At 39.9% G+C, this 16,900-nt stretch overlaps 2 protein-coding genes across 5 annotated transcripts in view; both read right to left on the reverse strand.

The window, feature by feature from the left end:
• Positions 1–13,165, reverse strand: part of ncoa1 (nuclear receptor coactivator 1) — a 45,497-nt gene extending 32,332 nt beyond the window's left edge. The window contains exon 1 of one of the 3 annotated variants that reach the window (XM_017431413.3): positions 12,778–13,165. The gene's annotated coding sequence lies outside the window, so the exon portion shown is untranslated. Of the gene's footprint in view, positions 1–12,508; positions 12,720–12,777 lie in introns of those variants that run through there. The other 2 variants (XM_017431411.3, XM_017431412.3) reach the window with 2 other exon arrangements.
• A 2,797-nt stretch (positions 13,166–15,962) lies between these two features.
• On the reverse strand, positions 15,963–16,859 carry ptrhd1 (peptidyl-tRNA hydrolase domain containing 1). 2 transcript variants are annotated; one of them, XM_037981409.1, is made up of 2 exons: positions 16,639–16,859; positions 15,963–16,541 (listed from the first exon to the last, which is right to left on the reverse strand). In XM_037981409.1, exons 1-2 carry the CDS (start codon positions 16,834–16,836, stop codon positions 16,371–16,373), a joined length of 369 nt encoding a protein of 122 aa, XP_037837337.1. In that variant the 5' UTR covers positions 16,837–16,859; the 3' UTR covers positions 15,963–16,370. The 2 variants fall into 2 exon arrangements, with proteins under 2 accessions (XP_037837337.1, XP_017286882.1); XM_017431393.3 differs by having other exon boundaries at positions 16,627–16,859.
• Positions 16,860–16,900: the final 41 nt, after the last annotated feature.

Below are 16,900 nucleotides of genomic sequence, written 5' to 3' on the forward strand. Positions count from 1 at the left end.
CATTTTCTTAAAAAACAAATGTTTCTCTTAATTTTTTTTTTAACCTGCTGCAGGAATAAAATGAAGAGGACAGATAAATATCCAAAGAAACAAACCCCATGCAGCATTTTTATGAAGATTCGGCTAACAAACAACAGAAACTCGTCACGCCTCGGTGGGCTTCTGCCTTTCTGCTCCAAAAAGACCTCCATAAAAACCTTTTGCTTTGCTTCTCTTTTGTCATTAACTTGCATAAGCTAAAAGAAAAGAGAAACCTTTTGAACGTGCCCTGCAGGTTTGCAACAAATTTAACCCTACCACTTCACTAAAGCCCACGTTTAACACGGGCTCCGTCTGTCCTTCACCAACTCCGTTCAGTCTGAATAAACCAGAGCCGCTGCTGGTTTGTTTTCGGAACAAAGTGACAGTTTTTATGCCTCGTCTATCAGTGATTGGAATAAGTACAAGGCCTACGTGACAAACGATGCAGATGTGAAGAGGTCAGCTTGTACGGGAGGTATGTTGTGACGCAGAAGACGCCAACGAGGTGAAAATGTTAAAAAGATATTTTTATATTATGACACAGAAGTGTTCGATAAAGTCAGTTATACCAGCCACAATATGGTCGAGAAGTCATCTTTACGTAAGAATGACGCCATCTTTGAGACAGCCATGATTGTTGAATATCAAAATAATCTGTTTCTTCTCCCAAATATTTGCAGCTAAATTTAAACTACCTGTAGGAGAAAGCTGTAAAAAAAAATATGAAAACTGACAGAACATTTGCACCAGTTAAACATGGGAGAGCATTTAATTTGGAGAGAAATATTACATTTTATTTTCTGATCCCCCCCCTAAGGTAAGGATATTCATATCAATCATTACTGTCAAGAGTTTTAACGACATAAATGGTAACTTGCTTTAGCAACAATTAGCATAATAGACTATTTTCTTTAAAGCATACAAGCCAAAAATGTGCTATACCAATAACAAACGATTTGTCTAGTTTAGCTAGATGTGAAAATATCAAGCCAATATTAGGAAAAATATGCAATAAATTAATGCAGATGCTACTGGAATACACCATAAGAGTAAGATCCCAACTAAACTAACTTCTAAATATTTCCTGCTGTGTTTCTCTTCTTGTTATTTGCTTTAAAAAAAGAGAAAACCTTGACATTTTTCCACAGTTTAGGAGTGGGAGAATTGTTTGTTCTGTTCAGTAAGATAACCTATCCGACAGATGCTGGTAAAGAGTAAACGTGAGTTTTTCAAAACAAAAATGGACGAAACTAACACAGAGTATATTAAACTGAACAAAGCCATTAAATGTTCGGTGAATTATCATGTTTCGTCCAGCTGCTGCCAGGAAAGTTGGGAAGCAGCATCTTCATCAGTAAATGTCAACCATGAAACTAAAACAGACGTCACCGGCACGATTTATACTTTTACAGTAGCTCTGTTGATGATTTGTTTCCAGTTTTTGTGAAAGATTCAGGCTGTTTTGACATTTGCAGTGTCTTTGAAACTTTTAGTTAGAACAATTAAAAATGTCTGCTGCCAACAAATTAACAAACACAACGACATTAACCTACAGGAAGCCGTAGGTACTTGAGGGGAAACGTGAGACATCCCTGATTGGACCAAGGCGCCATTTGTCGTTTGAGCCGGAAGTTATTCTCCCTGTTGCACGTTTTTGAAATGTTACCGGTGACCCAAACGTAGCTGTAGCTGTAATCCAAGAATATTTTAAGCCAGGACATAAACACGAGGTGACACTGGGCGCGCCCAAAGGCCGTCGTCCGGTAGGTTAATGTTGTGTTTTTGTAATTTGTTGTCATGTTTAATGATTTGTTGATGAATGTTGTGCTTTATGAGTTTAATTTAAAGCTATTAAGTACAAAAAAAAATAAAAATAGATGTAGACAACCATAATATGTATGATGGCATCTGCAAAATGGAAAAAAAGGTGCTTCATTTGAATATTTAAACCACAAACAGGAGCTCTGCTTCACAAGACCACATAAATTCCTCATTGTGTTCTCCATTTCCTTTCCGAATGCCAGTCTAGACATCAACAATTCAACAAGTATACTAAATAAATCTCCTTTTTTTCCCAGAGACAAATCCAGCCCTTACACTGTTTACCTGCACAGAAGTTTCCCCAATTTGAGAGATAAAAAAATACAACTTTTTCCACTCCCTTCCATCTCTTCTATACTCTCAACTTATAACAAATCTGCAGCCCTGAGACGGCGCTGAGCTGCACGCGAGGTGAGATGTAACCAGAAAGCTGTCATAAATACGCTCCTCTAACTGAAACATGTCCAAGTTTGACTTCGGCAGAACTTTTAAAATACTTTCCCTACAAAATCCGTTTCTGGTTAGAGCTGCTTGATTATTTTATTTATCTTTATTTTAGTTAACGTTGCAGTTTTCTCACAGTAATCAATGAGATATTACTTTACATGAAGCTCACCAGGCAGACAGAAAACCATAAAAGGTGCAAAATTACACTAATATAAAATGAATAAATCAAAGATCAGCATTATGGCGGTGCCACGAGCTAAATGCAGGAACGCCAACAAGGCAGTAAATGTTCGGTAATCTGAATGCAACACATCTCGAGGTACGGAGGGGGACGTTCAACAAGCAGCAGGGTCAAAACCTGGACGTTTAACAAGACTTTAATATTTTAGGAAATTACTTCCCATCCATCCTGTTTATCAGAATCATTCTCAATAAAAACCTCCTTTCTGTTGGGATTTTATTAATCAGAGAAGACTGCAGGGTTGATTGGTGAGTTTGCTCTGATTGTTTTAAGAGCCGATTGGACCCACTGTGGCCACTATAAGCTATAATAAGCTGCGTCAATCATGTTATATTCACTGTCACGTTCACAGTGAACAGCAGATGGCTGTCAGTCCAAACTGTGATGTTTTTTTAAGGTTTTTAATCTGAGACTGAGCTCTGAAGTCACTAATAATTGTTTTAGATTTCTCTCACATATCATCTGTTATGTAATTAAGATAATCAAAGGATAACTCTACAAAGATGCAGGTCAAATGGCTCTGAACTGTTTTAATGTATCATCATTTTTACAGAAACATCAACAGATTTAAGTTTAAGGCCTTCATCAGAAACACCAACTCAAAACCACAAAGCAGCTCGAGTTTGTTCCCAAGAAATGGGTCATCGCATGTTGATTGTTAACTTACATCACAACTTTTCTCCTCTTTCTTCACGTGCCCTAATATTTGCTTCCTGTGCACGTTTCTCTACCTATTTTCACTTCATTTCTTCTAAAACCTCACAGTTCTCACAGTCTGCGGCACACGTTTTTTGTCTTGGCAGGCAAGAATGTAGGCCAGTGCTCAGAAACGGTGAAGCTCCTCTCCTCATCTTCAAAGCTGAAGAGCGTAAGCACCTACGTACGCATGTGTGCGTGTCTGTCACCGTCTGACGCAAACCCAAGCTCCAGAGCTGAGGACCAAACCACAACACACACCAGCCAGACATAAACAGACAGCGCCGGGAGCCCAGTGGTTGCAGCGCTGCAGAAACCAGCGCTGGTGCTGCAGCGCCTCAAACGTGATCTTTAACACTTCATTTGAACTTCCTGCTGCGATCTGAGATAATGATCCATCGGGGTTCTGCAAACCGCAGAGCTCTACGCTGCATTTCCTACCATATTTAACAACATCACAACTCGATTAAAGCAAAGCTGCATCAAATTCACATATCTTGTGTCAACAAACAAGAAACCACAAGCTGTCGGTCGAGGAAACTTATTATTTTTTCAGCTCCTTGCTCCCCCTATGATGACGGCTGAAGATTTAGTTGACTATTATTAGTTACAAACAGTGTCTGGTGTAGTTAAAACTCACATAAAATAGATTAATAAGTGTTTTTTTTTAGAAAGGAATTCAGCAACATTAAATATCTGTCAGCGTTTTGCACAGATATGCGTGAGATTTCCGTCAGGTTCACGCAGATATCAGCTGAACACGAGCAAGAAAATTGTGACAAACATGCAGAAATTATTACGGTATTTGAAAAATACACTCTGCAACAAGCATGTATTGAAATCTACAGTTTAAAGTCTGTACAGGTGAAGAGGTTTTATAGTAACCAGCAAAAGCAAAGTTTGAAGTTAGGCAGTAATGTCAGGATAACTTTATTTTTTAAGGGTTTTTTTGCCCCTAACGAGTAAAAAGTGTTTCAGTTCATTAGAACAGTCAATGATTTATTAAAGCCATTAGATATCTGCCTGTAAGTCATTCATAAATGTAAAAAAAACATCCCGACTTTGTGTAAAATAAAAGTTTCTCACGCCTGTTTTATGAGAAAAGAAACTCCTTCCTTTAGTAAAATAAAAGTGCTGCACATATAAACTCAAAAAACACATCATATTGTACAATTAATACATTAAATATAGTGTAAAACTAATATATATCATTCTAACTGTGTCGTTTGTGACTCACTGATGTTGCTGCAGTTTCTCATATTAGTTGTTGTTTTTTACTTTATACTCGTTTCTCCATCACCAATTTACACAAAGACACATTCAGCACCAACTAAAACATCTTTGCATCCTATAAATGCTCTCAGTCACAGACTGACAGATAAATATTAGGAACCGGCGTGGTACGGAGTGTGTCTTGATCTTGTTGTTTCATAACAAGTAAAAATTAAAACTACAAACAAAGTGCTTTAGGTCGTTTAGGACCACCACCTTCTGAGAGGGACAATACCTTCCTGTGGTGTTGATTCTGGGCTGTCTGTGTGCACAAGACGACAAGAAACAGGAGGAAACCAACAAAAAGCATAAATTAACTTCAAGTATAACACTTATTCAAAGGTGTCAGGCAAAATGAAAGTAGAATTATAACTGCACAGGACCAAAACGCTGCTGAACTCAAACAAATCGTACTTTTATCAGAGAAATCAGATCCTGATGCAAATTATGTGAATATATTTACTGAGCTGTTCGTTTATGATATCCCAACAAGTATGTTAATGCCTCATGTGTTCAGGGATTAGGAGTTTTCTGAGAAAGGTTTTTATTGTTAAGAGTTGAACAACATCTAAACAGAACTTGTATTTTAGACAAATGAAATTTAAAAAAGCAGAATAAGAAAGAGGAAGTTTCAGAAGAAAGACGCTGTGCTGCAGAGAGGATGTACAAATGAAAATAAATTACGATTAACATGTTTTCCTTCTCTGTGATGGTGTTAGACACACTTGCTTCTGATTCTAAAGGTGCATCGTGTGGCGGCGTACAGGGCAGAGAAGTCGTTACAGGAATATTTAGAAACTCAAACACGATGTAACTTCATCTTCATCATCATCATCTGCAATCCAGCCAAAAACCAGGCAACAGAACCAAGCACTTCACTGAATCATCCAACTACAGACTGACGGCATGAAGTAAAAACGAGTATTTCACAAAAATTAATTAAAAAAAACTGAGAAACTCTGGCAGATTACAGAGAGCATGAGTGGTTTGGAAACATCAGTGAATGACGCTGGCTCGGGTTCAATAAAGGTTTAGGACTGAAACTGCAACATAATTCATATAAACTTAAAAAAATAAACAATTCTGCTCCAGTTCAAGATACATTTTAAGGCTTTAACATTTTCCCTCCATTAATGCTGACACTTCCAAATTAACTTTTTGTTGTTTTTCTTTTACATCTCCCTCATTGTGAGGAGGAATAGGAATTACATGCGTCAGTTTTCAAATGTCAAAAACACTGTTGAAGTTGATCCGTGCTGCCATTTTAAGAGAACCAGCCGCTGCGCCGTTTGTCCTAGTAGAGTTACCGTAGTTTCCTGTTCCAGAAACATGGAGAGTATGTCTGTAAATAACACCTGAAGTTATCATAACCTGCCTGTCTTTACTTTGATTTGTGTATAGATTGGCAGTGAAAAACAATGCTAATCGCGTTAGCTTGTCTATGGCATTTTTAATGTTAAGTTAGCATCTACGCTAACTGTTGGTTAGCAGCCTGTAAGTATTAATAAAGTTTTTTGACATATGTTATTATAAAGTCTTTATTAGCAAGGGAAATACAAGAATCAGTATTTATTTATGTAAGTTATTTAAGTTGAAAGGGAACTCAAATGAATCAATAAATATAATAAAATCTAGATGGCTCAGTCTGTAACGTTTTTGTAGCGATAAACTCCAATATTTAATGATTAGCCGTTTATAAAATGTTGTTCCATGTGTGCATGAAGGAATCTCCTATCTTCGCTTCCAAAAATGTGACTCCTACTGCAGCAGCACTGGCAGAAACAGCAACAAACACTGAACGTGTGCTTCACTCTGATCACCTGCATCGATAAATATTAAAAGAAAGAAAAGGTTCATTTATATTTTATTATTTATAATGCAGAAACTGCGTTTGCTTGTTTCCAGATAATCGAAATGCTTCTGTAATCGTTTATAATCACATCAATTTGCAGCCCTGTGATTTAAATCGAATTGTGAGGTGGATAAATATTCCCAACCTTAAATCAATCGTATCAGTTCTTACTGCTCGAGTATCTTTAATGAATCAGATTGTTGGCAGTGTGTTGAGATGCACATCGTATCGACCACAGATGCACAAATCTAATATTAATGCTGGCTTTTGGATGTTTCAAGATGGCTCCTGAAGGCCACGAGTCAAAACTTGTTGGTCAAATAGTAAATTTGGTTTCCGCTGGAGTCGTAGCTACTACAAAGCTGAGGCCGTTTCCTTTCAGGTGCAACCTAAAACCTGAAGATGTTTTTGTCTCAGAAAGCCTGTTTGTATCACTGTATCTTTAGTAACATTATTTAAAAAGACAGAATGCAAAGTTGTCCATTATGTGTAGCCAACACTGCGCCTAAACCATGAAATTAATTAAGCTTTTAGTAGTAAAGGGTCAGGTGAATTGGTTACAGTAAAAAAAAAAGAGCGAGAGGAGAAAATATCCAAGAACAAACTTTGATAAACTTTTTAAAGCTCAGACAACTAGAGAAGTTTTTGCCACTTAAGGGTTTTTTTTTTCTTTTAAAGGCTCACTCTTGGCAAGTAAAATCTAAAGAAATGCAACTCTTGCGCAGTTGTCAGGTGAATCTCTCAGATCTGACAGCATTCATCGGGGGGACAGGACTTCCTGCGAGCAGCTGAAGGAAAGGGAAGGTTAACGTTTTCACAGGTTGTCTGCTGACGTCCCGGGGAGCTCCAAACATAAACAAACACCTAACAGGAGCTCCTGCAGGAGAGCGCGGCGACAGTGGCAGGCAGGCTGCAGCACTGCTGAGTGCTAAAATGGCTGCTCGTTCTCCGTACAGACGCAGAGCTCGGCTCCGAGGAGGAGGAGGAGGAGGAAGGCTCCCACTCCCAACCATTTGTCTCCAACGTGCTTCTTCTAAGTGTGCTTCACAGCTTAATAACATCAACCAAACTAATACTATTTCCATTAGAAATAGTCTAAAACAACAGTATTCCTTTTACCCAGTTTTTAGTTTCCAGTTTTTTTGCAATCTAATTACTTCAGCATATTTTGGGCTATTTTAGCCATTTATAAACCAAACTGTTCAGCTCATCCAGGAGGTTGGTGCTGTGACTTTTTGTTTCTGTAACTTTTATACCTTTCAAAATATGAAACTTTTTTATCTTTAGCCTTCAGCTAGCCTTTGATATTTTTAGCTACTACCAAGTCTTTGGCTATCTGCAGCAACCATTCAGCTATGTTTAGCTTTTAGCTAGTCTTCTGCTACTGTTAGATTTGATACTTTTAGCTATCATTTTTGCTGCGTTTAGCAGCTTTTATTTTTCTCCTTTTAGCTTCCAGTTGGTGTTTGGCTTCTTTTGGCTTTTAAATAACTCCGCTTCGGCTTCCTCATCAAATCTCAGCATTCGTTCAGCACTTTCTTTTTGCAGAAAATAATGTTCTTTAATATAAGATTCTAAAATCAGAAAAGTTTTCCTTTCATTCCTCTCTAATTGTGTCAACTCCCGTCTATCAAAGAAGCTAAAAGTATTTATCGTAGCTTTTCACCTCACAATAACAACATCTAATTATATTGCTTTCTCGTGCATATTATTATATTTAGATGTTTTTATCTGTGGTAAATGCCACGGGACAAAAGTACTGACCCTCTCCCCACCATTTTCAGCCCATTGATTATCCCGTTATGACCTTTTGTTTTGTTGTTTACAAACAGTTTGTGCTCAGGCCCTCGCTCAGCTGCCAGCAGAGTGACAAACTGAGGCCCGAACTGAACTCCATAACCTGGCTCTTATCTGGGCTGCATCTTAGCTTAGTGAGGCCCAGCTAAGACAAAGTTTGTACGCCAACATTACCCCACTACCAAACAACCTGCTGTCACCGAACACACACACACACGATGTAAACTACTCGTCACAACTACACAAAGCCAACTGCTCTCAATCCGCTCACATATTTCTGCCTGGAAAGAAAACTTCGGACAAGTTGAAATTCTTTGTAATAGAAGTTGTTTTTGTATTTTACTTTTCCATGAAACTCATGTCCACAGAAAACTCCTCATATAAAGACAAACATTATTTAGGGCTGCGTATATCCTTTTGCGTAACAGAAAACGCCATCTTGCAATAAAAATATTATAAAATATCATGTAAGTTAGCCTCCACTGATAATTTAGTACCTAGAAACAAAAGGCTACATCAATAATAGCTCCTTGAAGGAATGCATATCACCCGCAGCCTTTCAGACTACGATCATCTCATGATGATAAATGACGGAGTTGTAGTCGTATCGGTCAAACTTTAAAAATAACACACAATTTCTTTTTTATTTTTAATCACAAACTAAGATGCTCAGACTATGTGTTGTGAGTCATTCTCAGCCACTACCACATCAAGTTTTAGCTCAACATCTGTAAAACTGACTGAGTTAAAGCCATTTTTTGCCACCTTGAATCGACTCCAGTTGTTCATGTTTTGCTAACAGACGCCGCTGACTCCAAACAGTTAAAACAAAAATATAAACAAAGCTCTTGTACAATCTGTTAGAGCTCAGAACCCGTGTTGGGGATCAGCCTCAGCTACCACCACGCCAATAGTCAGGTCAATATCGTCGGCCTTCAGCTTTCAGCAGCAGGTGATAACAAAAAACAAGGGGGTTTGGCTACAAGAAGACAAAGCACAGTCGAAGCTGTTAGCGCTAAAAGGTAGGAACAAAACAAACTTGTTTCGCCGTTCGAAACAAAACCCGCGGCCAAATAAAACAAGGTAACGAAGGAATGCAAGGAGGAAACCCAAGCAGCTGGTTGTGAGCACGCTGAATAATGGGACTGAACGGTTTGTGGAAACTACTGATGCGGTTACATAATGTTTGGCCAAGAGTCTGAGGTGTATCCAAACACAGCGTGACAGTTTGTTTGTTTTGCTGCTCTTTGTTTATATTAGTATTTAAATTCGGAGGTGGATTTTAATCAAAATCCAGAGTTTAAATTGCTTCAGCGCACGTTAAATTTGTCCCTTTTTTTTTTTTTTTTTACAAAAAATCACCAGGAGAGATAATGAGGTGCGAGGCAAAAACGTTGATGGCATGGAGGACTGAATCAATGTCCAAATGTCAAAAAAACAATTCCAGTTAACGCTAATCTAGGATCTAGGGTAGCTGCAGCGGGGCTATTTGTCCCAGTAGAGTTGCCGTAGTTTGCCGGTTTGATTTCTGTATAAACGTCCACGATGCTAATCATATTAGCTTTTCTATGGTGTTTTCAATGTAAAGTTAGCATCTATGCTAATTGTTGGTCAGCAGACTGTGATTAATATGGGTTTTTAATGTTATTGTGCTTTTTATTAGGCATGAAAACTTTATTTATTTTAGCCATTTAGGTTTCAAGATAATCAACATGCATCGTTTTCTAATCGCAGCCCTCTGAAAGGTAATCTAGGACATAAAACACTTGGACATCTTTTGTGCTTTTATTTGACTTAATGTTTCTGATTTTGCATTGAGAAGAAAAACTGCAGCTGCAGGACCTTTTTAGCAACAACATTCACACAGTCGTGAAAAACAGGAGGCCAGGGAAAAATAAAAGTTTTATTTGTTTGCTCTGATAAATTCTGTGACCTGAAACCCAAGATGAAAAAGTTCAGTTTTAATTGTTTTATGATTATCATTACTGATTATTTTCTTGAAAAACTGTGATATAAGTTAAAGTTAAACTGTAAGCAACGAAATGTCTTCAAGGAAAACAGGAATTTAAATGGAGGGTGCCGCAGGCAAGGCTGCAAGTGTGATCACAGCTCATGTTTCACGGCATTTCATGCAGACAAAAAGAAACCGAAAGAGTCTACCTGCTTGTGTAACGGCTGACTCAGTGCGGTTTTGTAAGGATGATGTCTGTGGTTCAGTGAAAAATGTTAAACCCAGCTAATTATCTCTTCAAGCCAGGCTTATCGGGAATTCGTGGTTCAACTCGGCCATCAGGAATCGGTGCCATGCCGTTCGCTGCTGAAGCGCGCAGGTTTGTTCTCTGGGAGGAAATAGTTACTGTCCTGTTTAGTGTTCATTGTTGCTCTCACTGTCCTGTGAATAAACATGTTTTTAATCACCTACATCTACATTTTAAAAGCTCTTCAAATTTCTGCTTCTGCTGAAAAGAAAGCTGAGAGACTTTTACTTCTGGTGGCAATCAATAAGTGTTATCTGCCATCAACTTTTAGACTAAAGCTGTTAATGGAATCACAAAATGAAAAAAAAAAAAAAAATCAAAATATAGATTTGGCACTGAAATTTAGTTTGAGATGTAAATAATTAAGGTCTCAGATCCCAAAACAGAAAAAGTCGGCACTGATTCCTTTAACTTGTTTACAAGAAAGACTGATTAATTTAGTTGATAAAAGCTGTTGACAACCACTATTTTAAAATGAGATTGAGATTGACTTTTTTGCCCACCTAGATACACCTTAGACAAAGGGGTTAGGTTTAAACATTTTCAGAGTGTGTCCAAAGCTGGCACGTAACCTTAAAGATATTCACTGCAACGTCACGAAGACTGGTCAAAATACAAAAATCCAAAACAAACAAACCCTCACCATGATGATTAATGTGTCCTTAATATTGCATTTAAATACTATTAGTAAAATATGAGACAAAGTAATGAAAAATTTGACAATAACATTTATTTAGCTAGTAAATATTGATGCTTTTAGTTTGTTAATAATAAATATATTTAATATTTACAAAAGAATAAGTATGAAGAAGCTGTAGACACAATTATGAATAAAATTTTTTTTTTTTTTAAAAAGGTACTTGTTGCAAAGTCATGAAGGCTCATATTGATATTAAAAATCTGTAAACAGATGCCATCTATCGTGTGTTTGTTCGCCTACAGAAGTGACTGAAAATATGCCAACAATAACGGTGTTAATAATGAGTAATAAAAGGCAGCTTAGGTCATTAATAAACAGAATCTGGATTTGTGGGAAGAAATACAAGCTGTGAATATCAAACAATGTCATAAAACCCAAACAAACTTAACTAAAGTTCCACACAGAATCATAAAATACAACCTTATACAATAAACCCAACTTCAAAATAACAGCACAACTTGTTTTTACGCTGTTATTATTGTTAATGATAATAAAAGCTGTCGACTTCACCTTTGAAAGAAACTTTAATCTCCCCAGAAATAAGATTCTTCTGTTTCATAGTATGACACGTTAGCTTTGATTCGAAGTTAACTCGTCTGAAAAGCAAAGTTTCTGACTGGATGCCAGCTGCCATTTGTGTTGGTTTACCTACAAAAACAAAAACAAAACAAACGGCCAAAGTGACTGAAAACGGGCCAACAGTAGTGACTATTAAAGAGCTGATCGGGGTGGATAAAATCATCTGTACGCTCAGATTTGCGAGGTGAAGCAGAGTAAAGCGCTTTGTTTACATTGAGCGCAGACCCGCATTTCAGAGCCGCACACGGACGTATCTGGAAAACTACTGGAGGGAACTGTTTAATGCATCTCTGTTTAATGCAGCTTTGAGTTACTTTCTGTGGTTTATTTTAAAGTGACTCTTGAGGCCGTGGTGTCAGGGGGGGTCAAGGTGCTGCCCGTTCAGGTTACAGCCGCGACACCTTCAGGCCGCCTCTGCCCCCCTAACACAACAACAACAACAACAACAACAACAACAACAAGGACAGGCTGAGCTGGGGACGGCCATGGTGTCAGTGGAGGCCCAGAAACGTTATACTTGGCAGGCAGCACAACAATGAGTCAGGCCAGCCGAGCTGCGCTGCAGCCGCCGCGGCCGCTAAAAACACCACCACCCCCCCGGACAACAACACGCTCCACACGCGCTTTTTTCCCCAATCCCACCCTGGTCCGATCGGCTCCAGCGACCCTCCCGCTGGATCAATACTAATAACACTAATAACAATACCAGAAAGGTTTGCCCCGAGCTCATTAATCCCGAATCAAAGAGCAGCACGGACTGGGAGCGAGGCAGCTAACTTGGCTAACCAGCTTAACTTACTGCTTTACAAGAATAGATGTCTCACTTTTTATCCGCTCCTGCTTTCGGGTCGGTAATTCTGCGGTCAAAATGTCGCGACCGTGTTCCGAAAGCGTGCGGGTCGGCCTGGAAACTGTCCAGAAGTTGTATGTAAGCTGGCCCGTTGTCAATTTAACGTCAGCTTTTGTTGACAAACAAGGCTGCGTGGTTGAAATCACACACGACGTGAAGTTAGCCAGGCTGCTAGCCCCGCTTAGCTAGGAGCTAGCTAACGCAGAGCTTGATTGAAAAAAAAAAAAAAAAACGCTTACAAACCTCCGCTCCGAGAATCCGTTTTTTGTTTTTCCTCCTCCTCCTCGCGGGTAAATCGTGTCCGGTCGGCAGCAGCAGATCATGGGTAAGTCCGGGAGTCGCTGGCAGTCGCTTCTCCCCCCGCGCCTCGGTGACGGTGCACTCCCGTTCGCTAGCCCAAGTTATCGCTCTGGGTCTCTCCGCTCTCCGCCATTTCCAATCTCTCAACACAAACAAACAGGGCTGCACGCGCGCTCCGAGGCGCGCTCACGAGGCGGATGATGGACAGGAAACCTGGACGCTGCCGCTTTTATGAGACCGACCTGGCGCGCGCGGGGGCTTCGGGCGCTTCTGGTGGAGCTCCTCTTGGCGGGATGCACGTCGCCCGCCGCCTCCCAGGACAAACTTTTATTGTGAAATCACAGCGCGCGTTGAGGGCGACTCTCAGCTACTACCACGCCAAATTTGAGCTCACTCTTTTTCTTTATTTTTTGGTTTTGGCAGCCATCTTGAAAGGGGCTGACTCCAAAAGGTGAATCAGCTGCAGATGTTCACATTTTCATGAGATATTTTGCTAACAGGCAGAGTCGACTCCAACAGCTTTAAATGTAGCAAGTTTTGGATGACTCTCAGCTACTACCACTCCAAATTTGAGCTCACTCTTTTTATTTATTTTTTGGTTTTGGCAGCCATCTTGACTCCAAAGGGTGAATCAGCTGCAGATGTTTGCACTGTCATGAGATATTTTGCTAACAGGCAGAGTCGACTCCATTAGTTTTAAATGTAGCAAGTTGTGGATGACTCTCAGCTACTACCACGCTAAGTTTTACCTCAATATCTGTAAAAAAAAATGGCTGAGTTGTGGCCAGAGGCTGTCAGGTCTAGATGCTCATTTAATGATTATTTTTTCCAATAGTTTCATTAAAATCCATCTACTGGTTCATGAGAAATTTTGCACACGTGTGAGTACATGATCGCTCCTTTTTTCAATGCAATGGGTTGAAACAGTTGATAATTAAAGGGAATGTCAGCAAACATGTTCAGTTTATTTTAGATTAATTTATTGCCAATACATGAAAAAAATATATATAACAGAGTATGAATATAGCTTGACTCGTCTGATTGTGGGAGGAAATTGATTTAAAACCACGTGAAATCTGTATAATTTGTAAAAATTACCAAACATTGTGTCTAAAAAAATGTAAAAATGTTGTAAATGTTGGAAGTTAAGGACAGACTGTTTATCTGAACCTTCTCAGCTCTCAGTCCAGAAAGAGGATTTACATAATTTGGACATTTTTGTCAGCGTTAATGCTACTTTTATTTATTTATTTTGGGTTATTTTAACTGTTCACACATCAAAACGTGGAGCTCATTCAGGAGACGAGTGCTCTGACTTTAGGGTTTTGTAACTTTTATGTCTTTTAAAATATTTTAAACATTTGTTCTCTTTAAAATCTGCTGCAGCATACTGACTGTTTTCAATTCATGCTACATTTCTGCAGCCTTCAGCTACTGCTGGATGAAAACGCACAGAAACTGACAGCTGACATTTACACTTCTGCAAACAACCCCCCACCCCCACCCCCCACCCACAACTACCTGCTTTTAATTTGAAAACATGTTTAACCAGTCGCTCCTGTGCAGAGCTCAGACTGTAAATTGGCCGACAGAAAATGAGTCAGACAGGAAACATTTTAATAACTGGTCCCTGAAGCGACCATCGACCAGAACAAACTTTTGTTTGTCGGGTTTTCACAAAAGGCAGGACGTGCTTCACGTGTTTTGTCTGAGGTGGCGGGAAAAATAATGCTTAGAAAAAACTCTAACAGTTTATGTAAAAACAATCAAATTAATACAACTCAAATTCAGACGTATGAATGAATCAAATTACTAAATAATAAATACTTAATAAAAACATTGTTTTCCTAAAACTACAGCCTGATTAAGTATTAATTTTTGTCTTAAACACAGATTATGTGTTGAGAATGACTCTCAGCTACAGTCACATCAAATTTTAGTTAATTATCTGTTAAATTGACTAATATTATTAACCTGTTGAGTTTGATTTATAGGCTCCAAACGTTAATCAGTTGTAGAGGGTTTTAATGAAAGTTTCAGTAAAATCCGTTGAATGTTCATGAGATATTTTGCTAACAAACCGGGAGGTGAACACACAGAAACATAACTTAATGTAAACAATGAAGTGTGGAGGATTTGGTTGTGTTTTGGCGCCACCTAGTGGACTTATAAATTTTGCTCTGAATAACAAAAACAGGGCTGTGAAAAAGCTGCTTTTTAGAACCAGGATGCTTATTTTGACCAGGACTCCTGTCTTACAGGACAACAACAAAAAAAGAGAGGAATAACAGAATGTAAAAGTTGTGTCTTTAAGAACAAAAAGACAGGAAACAGAACAGGAAGTGTCAGAGCTGAAGATGCTGAGGTTCTCTTTGGGAGGGACGAGGATGGACAGGATTCGGAATGAGGACATCAGAGCTCCAGCACAGGTTGAAGGACTGGGAGATAAAGACTGAGATGGTTTGGACATGTGCAGAGGAGGGACAGAAGGATGTTAGAGACAAAGAGGACAGATATGGAAGCAGTTAGAGAGGACATGGAGGAAGATGGAGTGAGGACACAGTTAGATGGATGACTTGCCCTGAAAAGGAAAAAGCCAAAAGTTGTATTTATGAAACAGGAAATATTTCAGATCTGACCCACCGTCCCCACCGTTGGTCCCTTAATGTCCAAGCTGTTGTCTTCAGAGGATTTCCAGAATAAAACGTCCCCAGTAACTGTCAGTTTTACCTCATGGAGGACAACAAAAAATGACCAAACTGCAAAGTTTAAATCAAAAATCGTCCCCAGTTTGTGTTGTTTTGTGGGTCGGGAGCTGGAAAGTTCGGAACTATCGCTTTAGTTGATCGTCGACTGGAAGCCATGTTTTCAGTTCACAGTTCTCAGAATCGCCTCGTCGGTTACACTTAAAAAAAAAAAAAGAGGAATAAAAGGTCTTTGTGACAGAGAGCTGGTAACAAAGAGATCTGTTTTTTTTTCTGCCTGAATGATTATCAGGTCAGAGTTAGACAATAAACAAACAAACAAAGAAAGAAAAATAAAACAGATTTCTCTGAAAAGAGTCGAAGGGAAAATAAAAGCAAAGTTAGAGGAGAAACAACAGAACCGTTGCTCAAGGCCACTTTAAACGCTTTTTAAAGCTTTTATTTGTCTGTTTTGGGAATGACCCTCAGCTACTACCACACCCACCGTCTGAGTCACGACCATTTCTGTTCGCCGGTGTCGCTTGGCTGTGGCGGCCATGTTGAATCGATTTACTCTGACATGTTAACGAGTCTAACGAGCATTTCGTTAAATCCATCCAGTGGTTGGGGAGATATTTTGCTAACAAAGTTAGACTCTCAGCTACTACCACACCCAGTCTCAGCTCTTTAAACACATTTATTGGCTGAGCAGAGTCAGGTTGTTGTTGTGTGGAGACTGAAGGAACACAAACAGCCTCATATTTAGATTTAATCACATTTTCTGTGCAGATCTTGTAAATAACAGCAGCGTTTCTCGCAGTTAAACCCGTTAAATGTCGCTGTCCCTCTGTCTCATCTGAAGAGTTTGAACTTCCGCAGCAGCGGCTGAACCGCCTCCTTGGGGCACGGCTTCAGGGCCAGGCAGGTGGGGATGTTCTCCGGCTGCTCCACCCACAGCTTGTGGGCCACGCCGGCCTGGCTGAGGCGGTCCGAGAGGCCGGAGAGGGCGGCTTCATCCGGGGCCTGGAGACCACAAACAGCCGCTCAGCTCACCCAGGAGCCTCACACACGCTTCTGTCATTTTACCACCCGGGTAACCCGGCCTTACCGCCAGCACCACCTTGTGCATGGAGTCCAGCTCCGCCAGGTACCGCTGGGTGTCCGGGTCTCCGTAGTGCAGGTGGATGGCGGCGGTGGCGGCGTGGCAGGCCTGCGTGATCACGGCCCCCAGCGGCCACGACAGGGCGTGGACCAGGTCCGAACGGACCACCACGTACTGGACCAGCCGGCCCGGAGAACCGGCACCCGGAACCGCCATCTTCAGACTGAACCGGAAGTGACCCTGGGCGTGTTTATGTTCCGGGTCAAAAAAAAAAAAAAAA

This window comes from Kryptolebias marmoratus, linkage group LG19 (assembly GCF_001649575.2).
Source record: "Kryptolebias marmoratus isolate JLee-2015 linkage group LG19, ASM164957v2, whole genome shotgun sequence".
NCBI lineage: Eukaryota > Metazoa > Chordata > Actinopteri > Cyprinodontiformes > Rivulidae > Kryptolebias > Kryptolebias marmoratus.